The following is a 20517-nucleotide window of genomic DNA, read 5'->3' as shown; positions in this document are numbered from 1 at the left end:
ACAAACCTTTATTAAAGAGACGTTGTGGTGTCCAACAGACCCAAAACAAAAGTTTTTGCTGAATAAGGCATAACTGAAGATCCACAGAGATATCCAATACAGATGCCAAAACGGCGGTCCATTGTTTAGACAAAATAGGGCATTCCAATTCCCTGTTCTATTCCTGCTGTAGACCACATGTACCATATTTATTCATCGATAATAAGTATTGGTAAATATGAATCATGGGTTCATATATTTCGTCAGTTTCAATACGTTTTTCCAATAGCAAAGGAGACTCTGAGGCAGTAAAAGCAGCAGGACCAAATCTAGATACTAACAAAGGTTTCAGTGGCAAATACTGCTATTCCGCTGTAGCAGGCAAATCAAATTTATCTCGCAAAGTTGAAAATAGCAAAAACTCATTATCAATCACCCAATAATTGATGCAGGGTAAATATAATTTTATCTGTCCAAGTCTACCACAAGAACATTTTCTTTCCAATTCTTAAATCTGGATTTCCCCATAAAGTCAATTTGGCATGGGAAAATGGGTCAAACTGTAATGGGCATGACATTATACGCCACATGTCCCTAACTGCCAAGATTATGGGAGGAGCTCTATCAGCCTTAATATGCCAAGAACCATTTAGAGAGAGGCTCCAGACAAGAAGATTCCAACACTGACCAAGGTGGAAAATCCAATCTGAGTGGAAAAGACCAAAATTTAGTACAGGTCAGCAAATAAGCTCGATGATATGTAGCAAGATCTGGAAAACCAAACCCACCTTCATTAATTGGAAGTTGCATCCTTTTCAAAGATATTCTTGGTGTAAAGAAACCCCAAAGGACTGATGAAACAAAGCATCAATTTTTTGGAAATATTTGCCAGTTTTAAGTATGGGGATCCCACGTATAACATAAATAATTCGAGGTGTAGTATTCATCTTAAGTATATTAACCTTGCCCCATAAACTCAACTTTAAAGATGTCCATCTATCTATATCTCATGAAATATAATTAATCAGCTTATTTAAATTTAGCCTAATCATTTGAGATATATCTCTAGGGATAATTATTCCCAAATAAGTAATAGACTCTGGGCACTGTCGAAACTGCCAATTGGCCAATACACTAGCATCTACCCTACCTACAATCAGCATTATTTCTGACTTTGACCAATTAATTGAATAGCTGGACAATTCACCAAAGGTATTAATCAATTTCATCAAGGCTGGACCTGACAACTGGAGTCTCGAGATAAACAACAAAAGATCAACAGCATAAAGGCTAGTTTTAAATTCTAAGCTAAAATGGACAAATCTATGAATACCACTATTTTGTCTAACAGCACACACCAGGGGTTCCAAACATAAGTTGACTATCACTGGGGAAAGTGGACAACCTTGTCTAGTGTCCCGCCCAAGTAAAAAGAAAAGCTGAAAATAAACCATTAGTCATTACTCTCACTCTTGCAACTGAGCATAAAATTTTAACCCATTTCAAAAATTCTATAGGAAAACCTGAATTAGTCAGTGTGGTAAAAATAAATGTCCAGTGAATTGTGTCAAAGGCCTTTTCTACATCCAAGGAAATGATGGCTGCCTGGTCAGTTCTTTCAGAGTTTAAAGTGACTAGACCAATGACTAATCTAAAATTATGAGCCTCTGTGTCTATTTTTAAAATCCCACCCTGTCCAGTCTAACCAATCTGGCCATAACTTGTTGCAAATCGATCAGCCAAGATGCTGTAAATATTTTGATATCTACATTAATTAATAGTATAGGTCAATAATTAGCACAATAGGTATGATCCTTGCCAGGCTTAGAAATCATGGCAATATAAGCATCATTTAATGGTGAAGAAAGGGAGCCCATCTCAAAAATATGATTATAGAGGCAGTAAAACTTTCGAGCTAAAAAAACTGGAGAATGTTTTATACCACTCAATTAGGAATCCATCCAGACCATGTGATTCCCCAGTATTCATTTTCATAATTGCATTCATAATTTCCTCTAAGTGCAGAGGAGCTAAAAGGAGCTGTTGTTGTGAAGAATCTGAATATGGAAGATTAATCTGAGGAAAAAAAGCATTCATATTTTGCTCTGATATCTTGTTACTGGTGCTCAGAATATCAGAATAAAACGTTAAAAAGTATAAGTTTATGTCAAGGGGCAGGGGCTCTAGACAATCTTACTAGGGCCCATTTTCCCAATATTTCTGTCATAAACAAGTTAAAGCAAATTCCACCTGCTGTGAAAGAATATTATTCAACTTGGGCTTAGTGTTCTTAGTGATAAAGTTGTGCAGTAGGGAAGTGGCAAACTGAGTTATAAGAGATTTCAGCTTCTTATTCAAAAACATCTGTTGAGTTTTTTAAAGTTTCTTTTGATAAGAAGCATAAGAAATAATTTGGATCCTTATAAAAGCTTTACTGGCCTCCCACTTAATGGGAGACCACGAACCTGCCATGCCCTCATTAGTATTAAAATACTCTATTAGTTCAGCTAACATCTGAGTTTTAAACTTCTCATCATTGAGAAGAGAAACATTAAAGCATCAAAGACCAGGGGCCCTAGGAGGGTCAGAAAATTGCAGCTCCAGGCATACTGGGGCATGATCTGACACTACCAGTGTGTCAATCTTACAGTCTTTAATTTGACATACTAAAGATGTAGAGATCAAAAAATAGTCCAATCTAAAGCACTTATGGTGAACTGATGAAATAAAAGTATACTATCTGTTGGCAAGATGTAAAATTCTCCAAACATCATTAGTGTGGGATATAACCAAGGTGCATCTTCCCTACAAGGAAAAACTTCAGTTCTGGCTTTATTTGTGTATTTATTTTATAAGCCAGGAAAGCCCTCCCAAGGTGACTTACAAATTTTAAACCACAAAAACAATGAACAAATGCTAAGAATTAATTAAAAAATAGTAAAACAATAATACAATAAAAATTAATAATTTAAAACTAGACGGTAGTATCCAATGTCAATCCTAAGTAGAGTATACCCATTTAAATGAATGGGACTTAGTCATGACTAACTTAAGTCTCATTCATTTCAATGGGCCTATTCTACATAGGACTAACATTGGAGACTATCCAGAATTAACAATTAAAATGAGATACCACCATATACAAAATGGCAGCCAACAATGTCCTGACTCCACTATAGGCCAAGGTAAATAAGTTTTCAGAGCCTGCTTGAAGGCCTGTAATGATGGGGCCTGGTGGTGGGCCCTTTAACAATCCAGTCAGCTCTCCCAGGAGGGGCAGAGATGACTACACTGGAAGTCTTGTCAGCCTACATAAGACTTCAGTTGGCTTTAGCCCTTTGCTAGGACAACATACTCCTATTGTCCTAGCAGGAAGGAGTTCCAGCCAGTATGACCCACTTGGAACTATCTGCAGTCCTACTTTCTTCCTGTCTTGATCTTGCTACCAGCTTCCCCAGTAAGCCTCAAGGGACCATAAAATGGGAGAGCTGGGGGTGCAATATGGAGAGCAGTCTTTCCAGGGGAGCAGTCTGGGGTGAACCAGGAACCATGGGATCAGTCAGTAGGCAAGAGCAAAGAGCAAGTCAGAATTGAAGGACAAATGAGGAGGCAGGATGGCAGAACAAGGCAAAGATGAGGACTGAAGGATAATCAAGGATACAGGAACACAGCAAAGGTCAGGAAGACCTTGTTACTCACAAAATGCTTAACAGGACTGGCTCCAATGGGTGAAGCTAGTCCAAGGCCTGAAGGTACGTCACTGAAAAGGTGCCACATGCAATTTAATGGTTTACCATGCAGAAGAACTGCACATAGATCCAGGAGCTCTGGGCAATAATCCACATCTTGCCATTAAGGAAGGATGAATCTCTCAGACTCGATTTTGCTCTCCTTCTCATTTTCCCACTGCTAAGTTTGTTCCATCCCATCTCTGCATTGGATTGTGAATTTTGGGTTTTACTCTGCATGAAAAATTGTTCATATTTTCAGGCACATGTTTTGAAATATATGCATGTTTTTATGCACTGTTTCAAATGTACTTTTCTGTACTTTTCTTTGTGAGCTGCAAATGGCAAACTTTGGAAAAGTACAGATTTTGACATCTAACTGTGTTCTGGTCAGGTCTGGGAATTGCCTATTTGGTATGTTTGCATTGAAATGCGAACCAAATGAATGTATTACCCATCCCTACTTGTGATTCTAAAACAGTCCAGCATAATCATCCCACCTTCTGTTATTTCCATCCTACCTGTTGCCACCCAGATCCTTACCTAAGACTTCAAAATCTCACAGCAAAGCAACTCCATTTCTGAAGGGGGTGGGAATTAAGTAGAATTCCATGGTTTTCCTCAATCCATTGTCCTTACAAGACGGGTTCTCTCTCTCCCCCTCTCTCTCCCCTTGCTGCATGATTTGAGTGTTTAGTCTCAAACATTGCATGTTCTGGTTGACAGGCAATGTAGCACTATGAGAACCGCATCAGGCAGTACTGTGTCTAATTGAATATTGTGCATTTATATTTGATGAGCAGCTACTTTGTTTAATGGAATGGCTAAATAATTGTAAGGCTGAGTTTGTTTTCTGCATGGGATGCTTTGGATCTAATATGATGATATTTAATTACCGTCTATTGCACAAAGATGCAAAATGCCAAGCCAAGCTCATGGGAAAACACGGTGATTTATTTCTGTGTGCCTTGATTGAGCAGCGTGAGAAAAGACTTGGGGGCCCAAAGCTCATTACAAAAACAGGAAACATCATCTCAAGTTCCTTCTCACTTGATTCCATCGGAAATGTGGAAAATAACCAGTTTGTCTGCACATTGTAATAATTTGGCAGAACTCAATCAAACTGAGCTTTTTTCCCCTTGGGAAAAAAAAGGAAGGACAAAGGAGTTGTGGGTAGGGGGAAGAGAAGAAATGGTCTCATGCATCTAAAATCAGACTAGGGTTGAATGAAACAGTTTCTCGCAACCGTTTTGCCCCCCGAACACCTTCCATTTTTCAAAGTTTTTCGGCGTGAGGTGAGAAAATATTGGCTTCTTCACTGACACGGACATCCCTCTCAGTGATGTCATCACACAGCCAGATCCTATTGGCTAGTAAGTTCTGTGACAACATCATCACTATGTGATTCCCAATTGGGTGGAATAATTCATGTGGCTCACACAGAAAGAAGGAAAAAGCAGGTGCAAACTCAGCAATCTCAGCAGCAAGCTTAAACACACTTACCAGGGAGTAAGTCCCACTGAGCTTAATACAGTGGGGGCTGGTGGTCCAATATCAGTGGGGCGGTTTCAGGTGAAACTGCTCCAGGTTTCAGCCAGCACTAGTCAGAACTTCAAAGAAGCTCCAAATGAGCTAACCAAGGTGACTGGCTCTGACTGAAACCTGGAGTGGATTCAGCCTCCACTTAATAAGGCTTACTTCTGACTAGACAAGCAGGTTTGGATCTGCAGGATATCTGAAGGGTGTTGTCCCTTGCACAAGACAGGACACTTGTTTTTCAGCAGAAATAAAGGCACAATTGTGATATAAAAGCCATAGTGGAGGCTGCCAATGAAATATCACACTCAAATGCCTAAATAACCCATTAAGCGAACAGAAGATTAGACAAATGAACGATAAAGCTAACGATTTCATCTTGTCCTTGATGGGTAAGGAGGTAATGAAAATCTCATGAAAGATAAATGGCAAAGTTAGCTTTAAATGGATTTGATGAAAGCAAAGGAGGACAAGCGTTCATTCTGTTCTGTTAATTTATGCTTTCCATATTTCAGCTTTCAAAATGGAGCTCTGTTTCACATTGGCCTTTAGAAGTTGAATGTGGGGCAAAGCTTTTGTTGGGAATCTTGGCCCCTTTTGGAAAACCAAAAGGAAACCATGCTGCATTTGCAGTGATTAGCAGCATTGATGTCCTTGCCTGAGTTCTTGCACATTAAAACTGGGATGTTTAAAAGTGGGCTCGCTAAGAGAGTGAGAGAATTTCAAAACGGAATGATGACAAAGGGAATAGATGCTTACGCGGAATGCAATGGGGGATTGCAGGGACCTTATGAAGGCAATACGCTTCTTCAAATTAGCTGCACATAAAAATCGTTTACTTTGCCTTTGTCGTTTCTCAAAAGCATCTTCTGAAGTCATGGGAGCTAATTTACTGTTTCTGCATCCTTAATCGGCGTATGATTATCATATTGTGCCCCACTCTCGAGTGTTCATTGACACTCCTGCCCCCTCCTTCAGGAGAATTGCTGATAATTTTGTACACAAAAGTGTGTTTGTGTACATGGCGCTGAAGCAGCCATCTTAAGAACACTGCTAGAACATGGAAAGGGATGGCAAACTCGTATAGACTTCCATAAACTGGAGTTCTCCAGATGGTGATGGACTGCAAGTCCCATCATGTTAGTGCTTAATTAAGGTTGCCACCAGTTCTTTTCTCACCAGCTGTCATCTTTAACAGCTACATGGCAGGCAGGAACACCGCGGTCCTCTCCAAGCTGGGAATAGCTGTACCTGTTGGAATTGGTTGGTGCAGATGGGTGAGAATTTGTTTCGATCCAATTTGTTTTAATTGTTTCAGTTCATATTTATTAAGAATTTACCAAACTTTGCAAAGTTCTTCATATTCAGGCGTGAAAGAACCTGAGATTTGAATGTAGAAAGCAAAACTCCCAATCCTAACCTTTCCCAACCAGGTTTACTACCAGCACTGCTATGCCATATTCCAAAGGATAAAGACTGTCCTCCTGCATTCCTCAAGGAAAATGGAAATGCTCCACTTACCATAAACTCCTGTTCCTGAAGGATGGAGGAGGAAAGCTCCCCACCTCATATAGCAGGGTGCAGAACCTCAGGCCAGGAGGCCAAATGCAGCCCTCCTGGGGGCCCATTCTTGCCCTCCAGGTTTCCCCAGATGGCCCCACCTCCTTCCCTTGGTCCCACCCCCTTTCCCCCAACCAACAATCATTTCACGGTTTCCCGGCTTTTGCGTATTTTCCCCCTTCTCAAAGGTAAGAAATAAGCCTCTCCCAAGGCTTATTTACTGGCAGTAAGAGCTTCAAGTTAAACTATGCTGGGGGGGTTGGCCCTGCCCCTTTTGCCTTGAGCCCTGCCCACTACTAGAAAGTGGCCCCCAAGAGCTTCTCCGAAAAGGAACTTGGCCCTGGGACTGAAAGAGGTTCCCCACCACTGTCATGCAGGGTCTGAACTGGCTCCTCCTTCAGTATGATAAGCTACGTGTGGGGAGATAGATAGGGCCCTCAGGGTTCTAATTTCCCTGTCTTCCTTCTGTCTGTAAATCATAATGATTTTATTTAGGTCCGTGCTTTCCTGCACTGGATATACTGATTATTAACAGCAGGTTTAGTTTGCTAATATGTTAACAATGAGGGTTTGGCAGCATTTCCAGTCTGGTCTGGCTATAAACACACACACGCGCGCGTGTGGGCGTGCACACACACACAAGGTTGGCAACCGAATGTTGCAGTGTCAAGTGCTGTTGTTCAGATTCCAGACACTCCATTCTATTCCTCCCCCCTCCTCCTTTTTTCATTTTTAGCCACTGAGCATGCCCAATTCCCATTGGGCTGTTTTTTTGGGTGGGGGGAACTCTAGTTCCTCAATTTTTATATATAAAAAATTTGTCTCCAAAATTTGTCTCCAAATATAAAATATTTGTCTCCAAAGGTCCAAGGAAGATTATATATATATATATATATATATATATATATATATATATATTTTTGTGTGTGTGTCCATTGATTTTAAGGGGGAATTGTGCCCAGTTAGAGAGAGTGGGTTAATTTGATGCTTGAAGACAAGCTTCCTTGTACTGCACTCTTCAATGTACAGGTTTTAATGCTGAATACGTTCAAGACTAACAGGTTTCAGACTTCTAAAGTTGTGGCAGCAATGGCATTTGTCACCCGAGCATCAGAAATTGAGAGAGCGATTTCCTCAATGCTAAAATTGCTCAGGGAAGTTCCATATAAATACATATGAGAAATGTGTGTGTGTGCATGAGTGTGTCTATGTGTATATATTACAGATATGCATCAAATTCATTTCATTCATTTATTATGCTTCTATACTGCCCAATAGCCAAAGTGCTCTGAGTGGTTTACAGAGATTAAAACCTTACAAATACAATTTTAACAATCAACAATAAGAAATCCCAGGACCCCAGGGAGTAGAGGAAGGTCTTGATCGGGTGTGATGCTGAAAAGATGACAATGTTGCTGCCGGGCAGACCTCTCTGGGGAGAGTATTCCACAACCAGGGGGCCACCACTGAGAAAGCCCTCTACCTTGGTGCTGTCCTCCAAACCTCCCTCAGAGGAGGCTATTGGAGAACGCCCTTGGATGATTATCACAGCGTACAGGTAGGTTCATACCAGGAGAGATGCGCCATCAGCTTTGCTGTACCGAGCCATGGGCTTTCTTCACACGGAGCTTTTATCCTGCTATTGAGATTGCTCCTTCATGGAAGTTTGCGGGCTCTTTACATGATGCCATGAACCTCCAAGGTGTCTCCTGCACGAAATACCCTTTGTTCTGTTTTCAAATAGATCGCAGGTAATGAGCTATCAAATTACTCCATTGTATTCTGCTTGAGTTCCCTCTGTGAAAAGAGGGAAAATGGCAAGAAGAGGAGAGAGATCAATGAAAGATAATGGAAGACTCCAAGACGGGCAGAAAGAGGGGGAAAGGGAAGCGGGTGAAAAAGGGAGTCGTCGTGATCCTGCATTTAAAACGGAAGCAGAAAGCCCTGTTTTAAATGCAGGATTTTAGGCTGGTGTAGAGATGCCCATGTACTTCTTCCCATTTAGAGATATTGCCCAATGGACCCTTTTATTGATTTGCTCATTATAAACCAGGGACATACAGGGTAACAATCCTGGGGCAATTGCTCCTTGGTATTTTGCCCAAACTTCAAAGAATAGCCCTGCCACAAGGATTAGACAACACATCCAAATTAGGTGTGTGCCCCCCTGCCCCGATACCATAATACATGATTCAGAAGTGGCTATGTCCCATTTTGCTCATATTCTTCAATTCCATTCTTATGGACTCACTCCCATATATTAGCCACTCTGCATGCGTCATAGTATTTTAAAAAATAAGGGTAAATTAATACCTCCATGGGTCACTTAATTTTAACAATGCTGTTTTGGGACATTCATGCCGCCATATAAATTTATTACAAAGATCTTTCCATTCCTTAAATCTGGATTCCTTAAGCTTCAAAGGTATATTAATTAAAGATGCAATGCTCTGCATGTTTAGACAGAAAAAAAGTCCTACAACTCCCAGCATCCTCCAGCCAGCCATGGCTTCCCTGTGCTGGCTGGGGAATGCTGGGAGTTATTAGACTTTTTCTGCTTAAACACGCAGAAGCTTGTGCCCTAATAAAATGGTCTCATTTCTATCTCTGAAACAGGCATATAGAATTTGAGGTGCTGCCATGAATGGTGTGGTGGTAGTAGCATTTGTGGCAACAGAAATTACTAGCAGGTCACTGAAAGGGTTAATGGCTCCTATGTTGGTCCCTTACCCCTTTATTTCTTTCTCAGTATGACTGACCTGGATTTTAAATGATGAAATAATCACACAGTTTGGGGAATAACAACAATTTGAAATTTTCTCATGAAAAATATTGTGTGTAAAGTCTGTGTTTGCGAGTGCGAGTGTGTGTGTATAATCTGAGCTATGTTATTTTAATGAATTAATGGATCTAATTAATGAATTAATTTAGCTGGTTAAAGGAAAGCTGCTGTTTGTTCTTAAGAGAAATGCAAGAACCATTAATTGCTGCATTTGTCCTTAGGGAACCCCAGACCAGTTGTATTAAAATAAAACAGATCTTCCCTTTCTGGAAAATGCAAATCACAAAAGGAAGGGAAATGTGAAATCTATGTTTGGAATGCGTAATGCATTCTAATTAGCTCCCTGTTAATCAGAGCAATTACCAGAGGCAATCGCAATACTGAAGGTTGCACTCCGGCTGGTCCTTGGTGACGTGTCTGTCAAAATAATTATGAGCTTGCACTTCACACAGTCGACACCTTTCTTTTGAGTTGAACAATAACAGGCAGCCACAGTCATGTTGGCGGTAGATTAATTTGCTCCACTTTAGAGGAGAGAAGCACAAGCAGGATTTTGACTCTGAAGATTTCGTTTTTAGCCTGCTTAGTCAGTTAGGGTCTGCACTTCATGAACACAAGTAACCCAAGTTTTCCACTCTCATCCAAATGAGTGCCAGCCCCACCTTCTTTTTACTTCCAGTTTTTGACCCACCTTGCTCCAGTTCTTCATCCTTTGGGACTCTGACCTCTGCCCCTGTTTCCTCAAGACCTACAGTGTTAGGGGAAGGGCTGTAGCTCAGTTGCAGAGCCCATGCTTTCAATGCAAAGGTCCAAGGTTCGATCCTTGGCATCTCTGGGTACAGCTGGGACAGGGGATGGGCTACCTTTTTGCTCCTAGAGACCAGACATGGCAGTGAACAATGGGTCGGAGACTGCATGGCAGCAGTGGCATTGCCAGAGCCAGCAGTAGGTTGCCCCCCCATCTCTCCCACAAGCACAGAAACACACAAACATATAGGAGCACATATACATACACTGGCTCCTCCCCCCCTCTGATAAACATGTTGTTGTTGTTCAGTCGTTCAGTCGTGTCCGACTCTTCGTGACCCCATGGACCATAGCACGCCAGGCCTTCCTGTCCTGCGCTCTCTCCTGGAGCGTGCTCAAGTCCATATTCATTGCATCGGTGATGCTATCTAGCCATCTCATCCTCTGCCGTCCCCTTCTCCTTTTGCCTTCAGTCTTTCCCCGCATCAGGGTCTTTTCCAGGGAGTTTTCTCTTCGCATTAGGTGGCCAAAATATTGGAGCTTCAGCTTCAGTATCTGTCCTTCCAAGGAGCACTCAGGGTTGATTTCCTTTAGGATGGACTGATTTGACCTCCTTGCAGTCCAGGGGATTCGTAAGAGTCTTCTCCAGCACCACAGTTCGAAAGCATCAATTCTTTGGCGCTCAGCCTTCCTTATAGTCCAGCTCTCACAGCCATACGTTGCTACTGGGAAAACCATAGCTTTGATTAGACGGACCTTTGTCGGCAAGGTGATGTCTCTGCTTCTTCTGACTATGCTGTCTAGGTTTGCCGTAGCTTTCCTCCCAAGGAGCAAGTGTCTTTTAATTTCATGGCTACAGTCACCATCTGCGGTGATCTTAAAGGTAAAGGTGTCCCTAACCAGTCGTGTCCGACTCTAGGGTGTGGTGCTCATCTCCATTTCTAAGCCGAAGAGCCAACGCTGTCCGAAGACGCTTCCGTGGTCATGTGGCCGGCATGCTGAACACCGAGGTGCACGGAACACTGTTACCTTTCCCGCCGAGGCGGTACCTATTTATCTACTTGCAATTTCTTGCTTTCGAACTGCTAGGTTGGCAGGAGCTGGGACTGAAGACGGGAGCTCACTCCGTCACGCGGCACTCGGGTCTCGAACTGCTGTCCTGCCGACCTTCTGGTCTGCAGTTCAGCGTCTTAACCACGAAGCCACCGCAGCCCCCACGCGGTGATCTTTGAGCCCAAGAAAATAAAATCTGTCACTGCTTCCATTTCTTCCCTTTCTATATGCCCGGAAGTGATGGGGCCAGATGCCATGATCTTCGTTTTTTTTAATGTTGAGTTTCAAACCAGCTTTTGCACTCTCCTCTTTCACCCTCAACAAGAGGGGCTCTTTGAGATCTTCTTCGCTTTCTGCCATTAGGATGGTATCATCTGTGTATCTGAGGTTGTTGATAATTCTCCCGGCAATCTTAATTCTGACCTCTGATTCATCCAACCCAGCTGTGATTCATCTGACAAACATACACACAAGCAAACACAGACTGGGGAAATCCTCTTCCTCCAAGGAACCATAGTTCCCAAAGATCAAGAGCACCCCAGAACAGCCCATGTCAGAAGACCAGGAGGAGCCTGGGCCCTGGGGGTAGATGGCTGCAGGTCCACCCTTGAAAGGAGCAGAGGGCTGTATCTCTGAGGCAGAGGCTGAGCAACGCCCTGGCCCCCAGGAATGTTGCCCCTCAAGAGGCCGGCCAGTAGGGTGCCTTTGAGAAGAAGCGTTTGATTACAAAGGAGGACTCCTGAAGAGGAAATGACACTTCATGATTAGGACTCTTGCTATAATGAACTACATCTGAGGCCTGGGTGGGATTCAGGAGGCTCTGGTGATATAAGTCTTCAGTGTCAAGCTAGCCAGTGCTGGAAACAATGTTGATTCTTTAGCTTCTCATGCTGTGTATCTTGTTTCCTTGGCCTTGACTTGTGTTTGGACCTCTGAGCTATTGACCTTTGGATTTCTGCCTGATGCTGCCTTCTGGACTTTGATTCTATTTGACTGATACCCTGTGTATTTGACCTTGGCTACTCCTTTGACTTCTCTCTGGAAAATCTATGTTTGCCTGGTAAACTGTATTTGCCTAGCTTAGCGACTTACCCAGCCAATGCAGGACACAGCAGGGAGCAGAGGGAAGCATGTGATGGAATTGCTGCCATTCCTGGCTTGTGCCTCCCCCCCACTGCCCAGCTGATTAGGGCTGAGGATACAATAAGTATTGTACTTCTCTTCTGTTACCTAGTGCTAATCAGCTGGGCAGTGGGGAATGAGCAGGTGGATCACCTGGATAGTGGGCCTGAGGGGCTACATGGAAGTCTGATGCAAGCCACCTATATGTGGTGTAGACAATAAGCTAGATGGACCAATGGTCTGAGTCAATGTTCCTATGAGCTGCATCCTCTTCTCATGCATGCATGCATTGAACTACTTTCCAGGGTGTGAGTGGGAGGTTGCTGATGTGGTGGGAAATAGCAAACAAATAGCCCTTTCCACTAAGTTGTGGTATTCCTACACATACTGGAGCTGTGTGGAATAGTGCCACAGGAAGTGGCTCCAGTAGGTGAAGGTGGCTCAGCTGAGTTTCAAAACAGTAGCCACGTCAGTATGACTGTTCTCTTTACTCTAGATTGTGCGGTCAGGAGATCAATCCTGTTATACATTAAAAATTGGCAGCATCCAGTGATGGTTTTTAAAATGTTCTCATGTCTAGAACAGCCTTCCCAAGCTGGCAGCACTAGATCTGTTGGACTATAATTCCCACCATCCCCCAGCCAACTATACTAGCTGGGGATGACAAGAGTTTTAACCCAACACATCTGGAGGGTGCCAAGTTGGGAAAAACTGGCCTTGTAAACTGCCCAGAGAGCTTCGACTATGGGGCGGTACTGGAATGGAATGAATGAATAATAGAAGGCTTATGAGATTAAACAGGTATCAGCTGGACTCTTTGGTGTGGGTGCATGAGATGGTATGTGTTAGGTTATAATACCTTTTGGTGTTGATTTCCCATTATGAGTGCAAGAGTCAGCCATGAGAAAAAAGCACTGGATTTCTTTTTTTAGGATGTTTTCTGTATTCCTGCTTGAGCTCTACAGATGGCCCAGCTACCATCTGGGCCTTAAAATTTTCTTGAGTTTCTAGCAAAGGGAAAACATATGCTATGTCCACACATGGCTCCATCTGTCCAAGGGAAATGTCTATGTGCCCAGTAGTGTAGTGGCAAATTCAGAAGTGCAGGATCCCTTTGTGACAGTCACAGCCATGCCCCTTCTAAGATTGTACAACCTTGTAAGATATACAGCCTTCAACTGGGATCCAAAAACAGTGCAGCTGAGAGTAAGGCAGGGGTATTTGAATTGAATGCCTGAGAAAAAAATGCAGGTGTGTTAATCTTTTTCACTCACCCACTCACACACAAACATTTTAGGTTTTCAAAATATGATACTCTGTGGAAGCTTCACCCTCTCAACTCAGCCCTCATGGACAGATCCCTTCTCATTTAAACAGCCCCTTGCACGCTCCCTTAGCGCCCCAACATTACCCATTAGCCTTTCCTAAGCTCCTTCATTATATCTCTCCCATCCCGCAACAGAAACATCCACACACCCAGCTGGATCGAAACACACACACCTCTCCTTTCTCCTCTCCCCAACTGATTTTTTTTCTGTTTCCCTCCCCTCCACCAGGGTTTGTTTGCCCAGGTACAGGCCAACCTTATACCAAAAAAGTGTAGCTGACAGATCAGATTGCATCTGGCAGTTCTGCTTACAGTAGAAATTAATGTTCAAGAATTAGCAGTGCAATCCAATGGGTCTTTATCGCGAATTAAATTTACAGAGCTCTTGGGAAGGCAGCTAAGGCTGCAGTCCTAGGCACACTTACCTGGTAGAAAGCCCAATTGGCAATGGAACATAGTGGGACTGACTTCTGAGTAATTATGCAAAGGATTGTGTGATAAATCCCAAAAACTGGCACAAACCAGCCACCTGCCCTGCCCCGTAAGTAAATAATGGTGGCAGCACCCCCCCCCCTCCTGTTGCTGCCGTGGCCAGGTGGCCAGCAGCATCCCTGAACGGGTGGCTGGTGTTGCAGGAGATGAGGGCAGCGCCGGGTGCACAGGCATGGAGCAGGGGCGGGTGGAGAAGCCAAGAGCTGAGGAGAAGGGGGCGAGAGGAGGTTGAAGAGCTCCCTCAGGCTCCCTCTCTCACTTGCTCGCTCGCTTTGTCTGGCCAGCAGCCAAGAGGCAGCCGCCCGCACTCCCTCTGCTCCCTCCTCCTTCCCTAGCAGACTGCGACCCGGCTGGGGGCTGGCTTCAAAAACAGTGCTGGAGCAATGCCCCAGCGTGATGCACCACCACTCCACCGCTGCTCCTGCCCTGGACTATCCAAAGGTGGGGTCTGTTCGCATTTGCATCTCGCCCTTTTTCCCACGGAGCTCGAAACAGCCCCCGTGGCAGGGGTGAGCAACTTGTGTCCCGCCACATGTTGCTGGACTGCAACCTCCAACGTCCTTTACCACTGGCTATGTTGGCTAGGGCAGATGGGATCTGCAGCCCAACAAAGTCTGGAGGGCCGAAAGTCACCCACGCTGCTCTATGGGGTTATCCCCTTTTACCTTTGTCACAGGCCTGTAAAGCAAGTTAGGCTGAGAGGGGTGTACATGGTATTGCCACCATCACCCTCTATATACACGGCTGCTTGGTTGGCTAAAGCCTGACAACTAAGGACAAGGATGCTTGACTGGCTGGTCTACCCTCCATTGAAATGCGGGGAAAGTGTCCTAACCAGTGGAGGCCGGTGGCTCCAATTTCAGTGGGGCTATGGAGCCACTCAGGGTTTCAGTCAGCACTCTAAAGGAGCTAACCAAGGTGCTGAACCGTATCAACAAAATAGGTCCAGCACCTTGGATAGCTCCTTTAGTTCTGACTGAAACCCAGAATAGATTCACAGCCCCACTGAAACTAGAACCACTAGCCCCCACTGGTCCTAACCCTTAAGTGCCCTGGGAAATGGAACTTTTGGATATACTAAAGCCACGCTCCCTTGCGTCCTGGTTCAGGCCAGGAAATACAGCCTGCCACTCATTCATTGGCAATAGCAAGAGCCCTCTGCAGCTTTGAGCTTCTCTCCCTAGGCCCAAGCACACCCAACCAGCACTTTCTATCCCTTTTTCAAAAAGTGGCCCTCGGAACTTCTATGACTTTTGTCCCCTTTAGTAGACACCCTTGTTTTTCTTTCCTGATACTATAATTTAGGGGTGTCGAACCTCTTTTAGCCTGAGATCAAATTCAATTTCAGAAAAGCTCTGGGGGAGGGGGGGCAGACTCCAGTGGCAGGCAGGCAGGGCCAAATGTAGGGATGTCAGAGAAATCCGCCATGGACCCCAGTGAGGCCAGATTCAATAGAATCTGGCCTCTGGAGTCCATGGAGGAAAGGATCCCTTACTTTTGCCTCCCCGCAGAATCCTCCCCGCCGGGGCCTCTGAAGCGACAGCGATACGGTCGCCATTGCTGTGCCACATTGCTGGCTGAGGCTGACTCTGGACACAAATGGCATCCAGTACGCCATTTGCGGCTGTAAAGCTTTTAGCTTAAACTAAGGGCTTTACGGACGGGCTACGCCATTTGCGTCTGTGGTTTTTCACACGATAGGCTAGTCGCGAGGATTCCGGGGGCCGGCGAGGATTCCAGGGGGAGGGACAGATCACCTCCCTCCGTGGGCGGATTCCCCCCGCCCCCCCGGAGCAGCAGGTAGGGAATCCGCCCATCCCTAGCCAAATGTAAAAGTGGTAGGACCAAAATACCAAAAATGCCAGCATATTTTAGCTGAAAGCTCTTACTGTCAGTAACTAAGCCTTAGGCGAGGCATTGCACTTTTTTCTGAGTTAATATTAGAGGGAAAAAAACTACTATGAGAATGTGCATAGCATTAAAACAAAAAGCCTATAGAAAGGTGCTGCAAAGACACATTTTATTCCACAAAAAACACAAAGCCTTTCAGGTGAAACAAACAGAGAGGCAAACCTTCAAACACATTAGATGAATGTATTATTAGATAGGTACAAAGATATCAAATTTTGTTGTAAAATAAAATGATATTTATTGCACACTCAATGGAATGGACACAACTGAGTTTTAGGTAATGTGATCTCTGGCAGGACATTCACAGAGGCAGGTCAGCCCTTAATATCACAGCTATCCTGTGGTGAATGTGCACATGTGAACAAGCCCTGTGGTGATTTAGGAATTCATTAAAAAAGAATTAGCTGCTGGTCAGTTGTTTAACATGAGTCACTGCTTGCTGTCCTCAAAGAGGATTTCATCAACTTTCACATCGTTGTCGGACACAGGGACCATGTCACATACTTGCTCTTTGAAAGCCAAGGCAATGGTATAAGGTTTCCCTTTGGGATGCTGCATGCACCTGGCGAGGTACGTATCATAGTACCCCTTCCCCCTTCCCAGTCTGTTGCCAGTTTTGTCAAAACCAAGACCCGGCATAAGGATGAGATCAAGACCATCTGTCGATGAGAAGATATATTTCAGATGAAATAGTCTTTCTTATTTTTTTCATTTCTATATCACCCAATAGACAAAGTTTTCTGCGCGGTTCACAAAAATTAATACCAAAAAGCTCAGGATAAAACAATATAAAACATAAAGGCATGAAAACCACAATATAACAATACAACCAGAATAAAACCTAGCAACAATGCAGAGATTTAAAATACAGATTTAAAACAGCAGAGCTAAAAGACTACAGTGCTAAAATGCTGGGGGTGGGGGGAGGTCTTCACCTGGCACCGCTATGTGTGCCAAGTGAACCTCTCTAGGGAGCTCATTCCACAGCCAGGGGGCCACAGCAGAGTAATAGTATGGACTTTTCTAACCCTGATTTTCTTTCTGTTTATCTATTTATCCAAGAAAGGTGGGATATATTTTTCCCAGGTTGTGTCTGTGAAATAGGTTGTGAGAGTTAGGCTCAAGATCATGCAGGGAATTTCATGACTGGGTGGGGATTTATTTATTATTTATTTATTTATTTGATTTATATCCTGCCTTTCCACCCAAAACAATGGTGTTCAAGGCAGCTAACAACAATAAAACCAAGATTAAAATAAACTTGAACAATCATAGAAACAAACAAGTTAAGAACACAATTAAAAAAAAACAAGAACAAAATAAATAAAAATAGCACCCCACCCAACAGAACCCACTTCAGCAACAGACCAGCTTACATGCCAAATTCCTGCTTAAGTAAAAACACCTTTTCCTGCCAGAAGAAGGACAGCATAGAGGAAGCCAAACTAGCCTGCCTTAGCAGGGAGTTCCAAAGTCTGGGGGCAGCCACCAAGAAGGCCCTTAGATTTGAATCCAAGTATCTTGTCTGTCTAAGAATTTTATATCCCACATTTACAATTAAATTGTTTTTCAAAGCAGCGTAGACCAGGGGTCCCCAGCCTTTTTGGACTCATGGGCACATTTAGGAATTTGACAAAATGCTGTGGACACCACCACAAAATGGTAGCAGTAATTTCTAGGGATGTCAGAGAATTCCCCCACGAATCTCGGGGAGGCTGAATGCCAGTGCATTCGGCCCCCCGAAATCAGTGGCGGAATGGTCTGCCCCCCCCCCCCCCCGGGACAGGACTTACCTTGGGCAGATCTTCCTGGCGGCGGCGGTTCGGCGGCCAGTCTGCCGACCGACTGCCGCTGCCACCATTTCCAGTTAAAAAAAACAAAAACAAAAAAAGTGATAGGCTACGTAAAGATTTATGTAGCCTATCACGGCTAGATTTTTAAAAAACACCGTGATAGGCTACGTAAACATTTATGTAGCCTATCACGGCTGACTGCAGGGACGCAAACGGCAGCGGCTACAGCCGCCGCCATTTGCGTCCTTGCTAGCCAGCGGCCGGATGTCCGGCCGCTGGCGGAGCTGGCCGGCGGCTCTGCAGAATCCCTGCGGAGCGGAGCCCGCCGGCTAGAATTTCGGGGGGGAGGGACGGAGAGCCTCCCCCCCCAGCCAGAATTTTGGGGGGAGGGACAGAGTGCCTCCCCCCCCTCAAATAAATTTCACTAAAAGGTAAGTGACTTTCGTATATCCCTAGTAATTTCTGCTGCACTATGAGATCTCTACAACATTTATTTAATTGAGCGACAGGCCTAGATGTATACACCATCATTCATTTTTCGCATTTTGAGCCCATAAATGTTATGCGTGCCTGGTAAACAATCTAGATGTAGAACTACAGAAGCAGCCTCTTAAGGATGTTTTCCACATTCCTGGTACTTCTGTGTTCTCTCTCTCTCTCTCTCTTCTATTTTTGTGTGTCGTGGCAAGGACACTTTTGTGATGTTTTCTGCTTTCCCTGTTTTGTTTTAATTCCTCTAAGTAGGCTCACATCCCTGTCTCTCTTTTCCTCTTTTTAAATTACAAAGTAGGATTGCTAGACAGCAGACGCTTCCCCCTCCTCAAGCTTTTCACAAGTATAATTATTTTTGCAGTTGATCTATTATGCAATCAGTAAGATGAAAACACAGTTTGTGTATTTAATAATAATAATAATCATCAAAATCCCCTTTTTATAGAAGAAAGGAAACATCTGGCAACTGAACAACCAGTGTAGGATTTTAACTACGAGTTGGTCCATTTGGACCGCAGCATCGCAGATAAAAGGAAAACAGGATTTATTACAGCTTGGGACCCTGGCTGGAAGACTTCTTGATCCCAGCAGGTACCTATCAATATCATCATGAGCACACTGGATGAGGGCATGATAAACTGAAGCTCAATTCTGACAAGATGGAGAGTGCTGGTGATAGGTGGTCTGTCAGCTTGGGGAGGTGGTATTCTAGATTATTTGTTTATTTACTTATTTAAAGCATGTTAACCCCACTCTCTACTCAAAAATCCTCCCAGAGCAGCTTAAAGATTAGTTTTAAGAAAGAGTCCTGTGTTCAGGCTAAACTCTAAAAGATAATCTAAAAGATATGGTACACAAGGGAAAACAGATGGGGAGCAAGCTTTGGTACCACTGCTTATGTAGTCAAACCGACACCATCCACACAGAAGAGGAAGATGTTAGCAGGCTTGGGGTACCCCAAGGTTTGCAGAAGTACAAAAAATCTTTAGGGGAAGGAACCTTCAAATCAGCCCAGTGACAACTGAGCATGTTCAGTGCACACAGCATGCTGACAGTTGGGGAAAATAGGAAAAACTGGGTGGGAGGAGAAATGGAATGGAATCTCCTGAAAGAAGACATGGCTGGCTGACTGGAATACAGAACACCAGCACTCTGCACTGCAACACTTCGTTGCAACACTTATGCCCATCTTCCTAACACCACCATTAGCTGGTCTGCATGTCCCAGGCAACACTGTTGCTTCCTTGGTGCAAAACAGCATTTGAAGGAAATTTCTGTACAAAGGAGGAAACAATTGTGAAAACAAAATCCAGGGTGGATTGTAAGCCTGAATGGCATATTTACACTCAGGGATGGAGGTTTCTGCTGGCCATCTTGGCTTTCAGAAGTTGATTCATGCCTCTGCCAGGCAGAACAAGGGAACCGGCTGCCATCCTGAACTGCTGCCAAGTTTAAAGACAACCAACGTGCAGATTTGCTATTTTTGTACCAATATGGAGTAGGAATCACCACGGGGACATTTGAAACAAATGAGCCTGCAGTGGTTCTGCAGCCCTTTGGAACGAGGCCTCATCATCTCGCTTGCTAGTTTTGCAGAGGACAGAAACGTCAGGAACTTTATTCCTTACGGGATGATATAGCAAAAGAAGTCCAAGCAAAAACACACAGAAATAGTTCATGTGTACACCATCATTGCACCTCCTGTGTAAGGAATATATCTAGCCTGTGTGTCTATCTAGCCCAGGGATACAGAACTTCTTTCCGCCCATATTCCATTTTGGAGAAGCTTTTGGGAGCAAAGGGGAGTGGGCCAAAAAAATCAGTGTATTGAATGTGGGATTCTTGCAAAGCATGTCCTCTACCACTAAGCTCTGCTCCCGCCATCCATGTAGGCCCCTGAGAATCTTAGAGTTGTCTTTTTTTATTTTTGGGAAAAAAGGCAAGTTTCTAACCCTTATGGCTGTAAATAAATGATTGAAAAAGTGGGTGTGGGCA

At 44.0% G+C, this 20517-nt stretch overlaps 1 protein-coding gene across 7 annotated transcripts in view; it reads right to left on the bottom strand.

The window, feature by feature from the left end:
* Nucleotides 1-8047: 8047 nt before the first annotated feature.
* The window catches only part of MTHFS (methenyltetrahydrofolate synthetase), a 51664-nt gene continuing 39194 nt past the window's right edge, over nt 8048-20517 (bottom strand). For 5 of the 7 annotated variants that reach the window (XM_084817275.1, XM_084817278.1, XM_084817277.1 and 2 more), the window contains one exon: nt 16324-16896. In XM_084817275.1, the coding sequence (XP_084673401.1) occupies nt 16667-16896 (230 nt within the window). In that variant the 3' untranslated portion in view covers nt 16324-16666. Of the gene's footprint in view, nt 13742-16320; nt 16897-20517 lie in introns of those variants that run through there. The other 2 variants (XM_084817281.1, XM_084817276.1) reach the window with 2 other exon arrangements.

This window comes from Heloderma suspectum, chromosome 11, assembly GCF_057233095.1.
Source record: "Heloderma suspectum isolate Gila_16-S chromosome 11, 16-S_ref, whole genome shotgun sequence".
NCBI classification, from domain to species: Eukaryota; Metazoa; Chordata; class Lepidosauria; order Squamata; family Helodermatidae; genus Heloderma; species Heloderma suspectum.
This window is presented reverse-complemented; position numbering and strand designations above follow the sequence as displayed.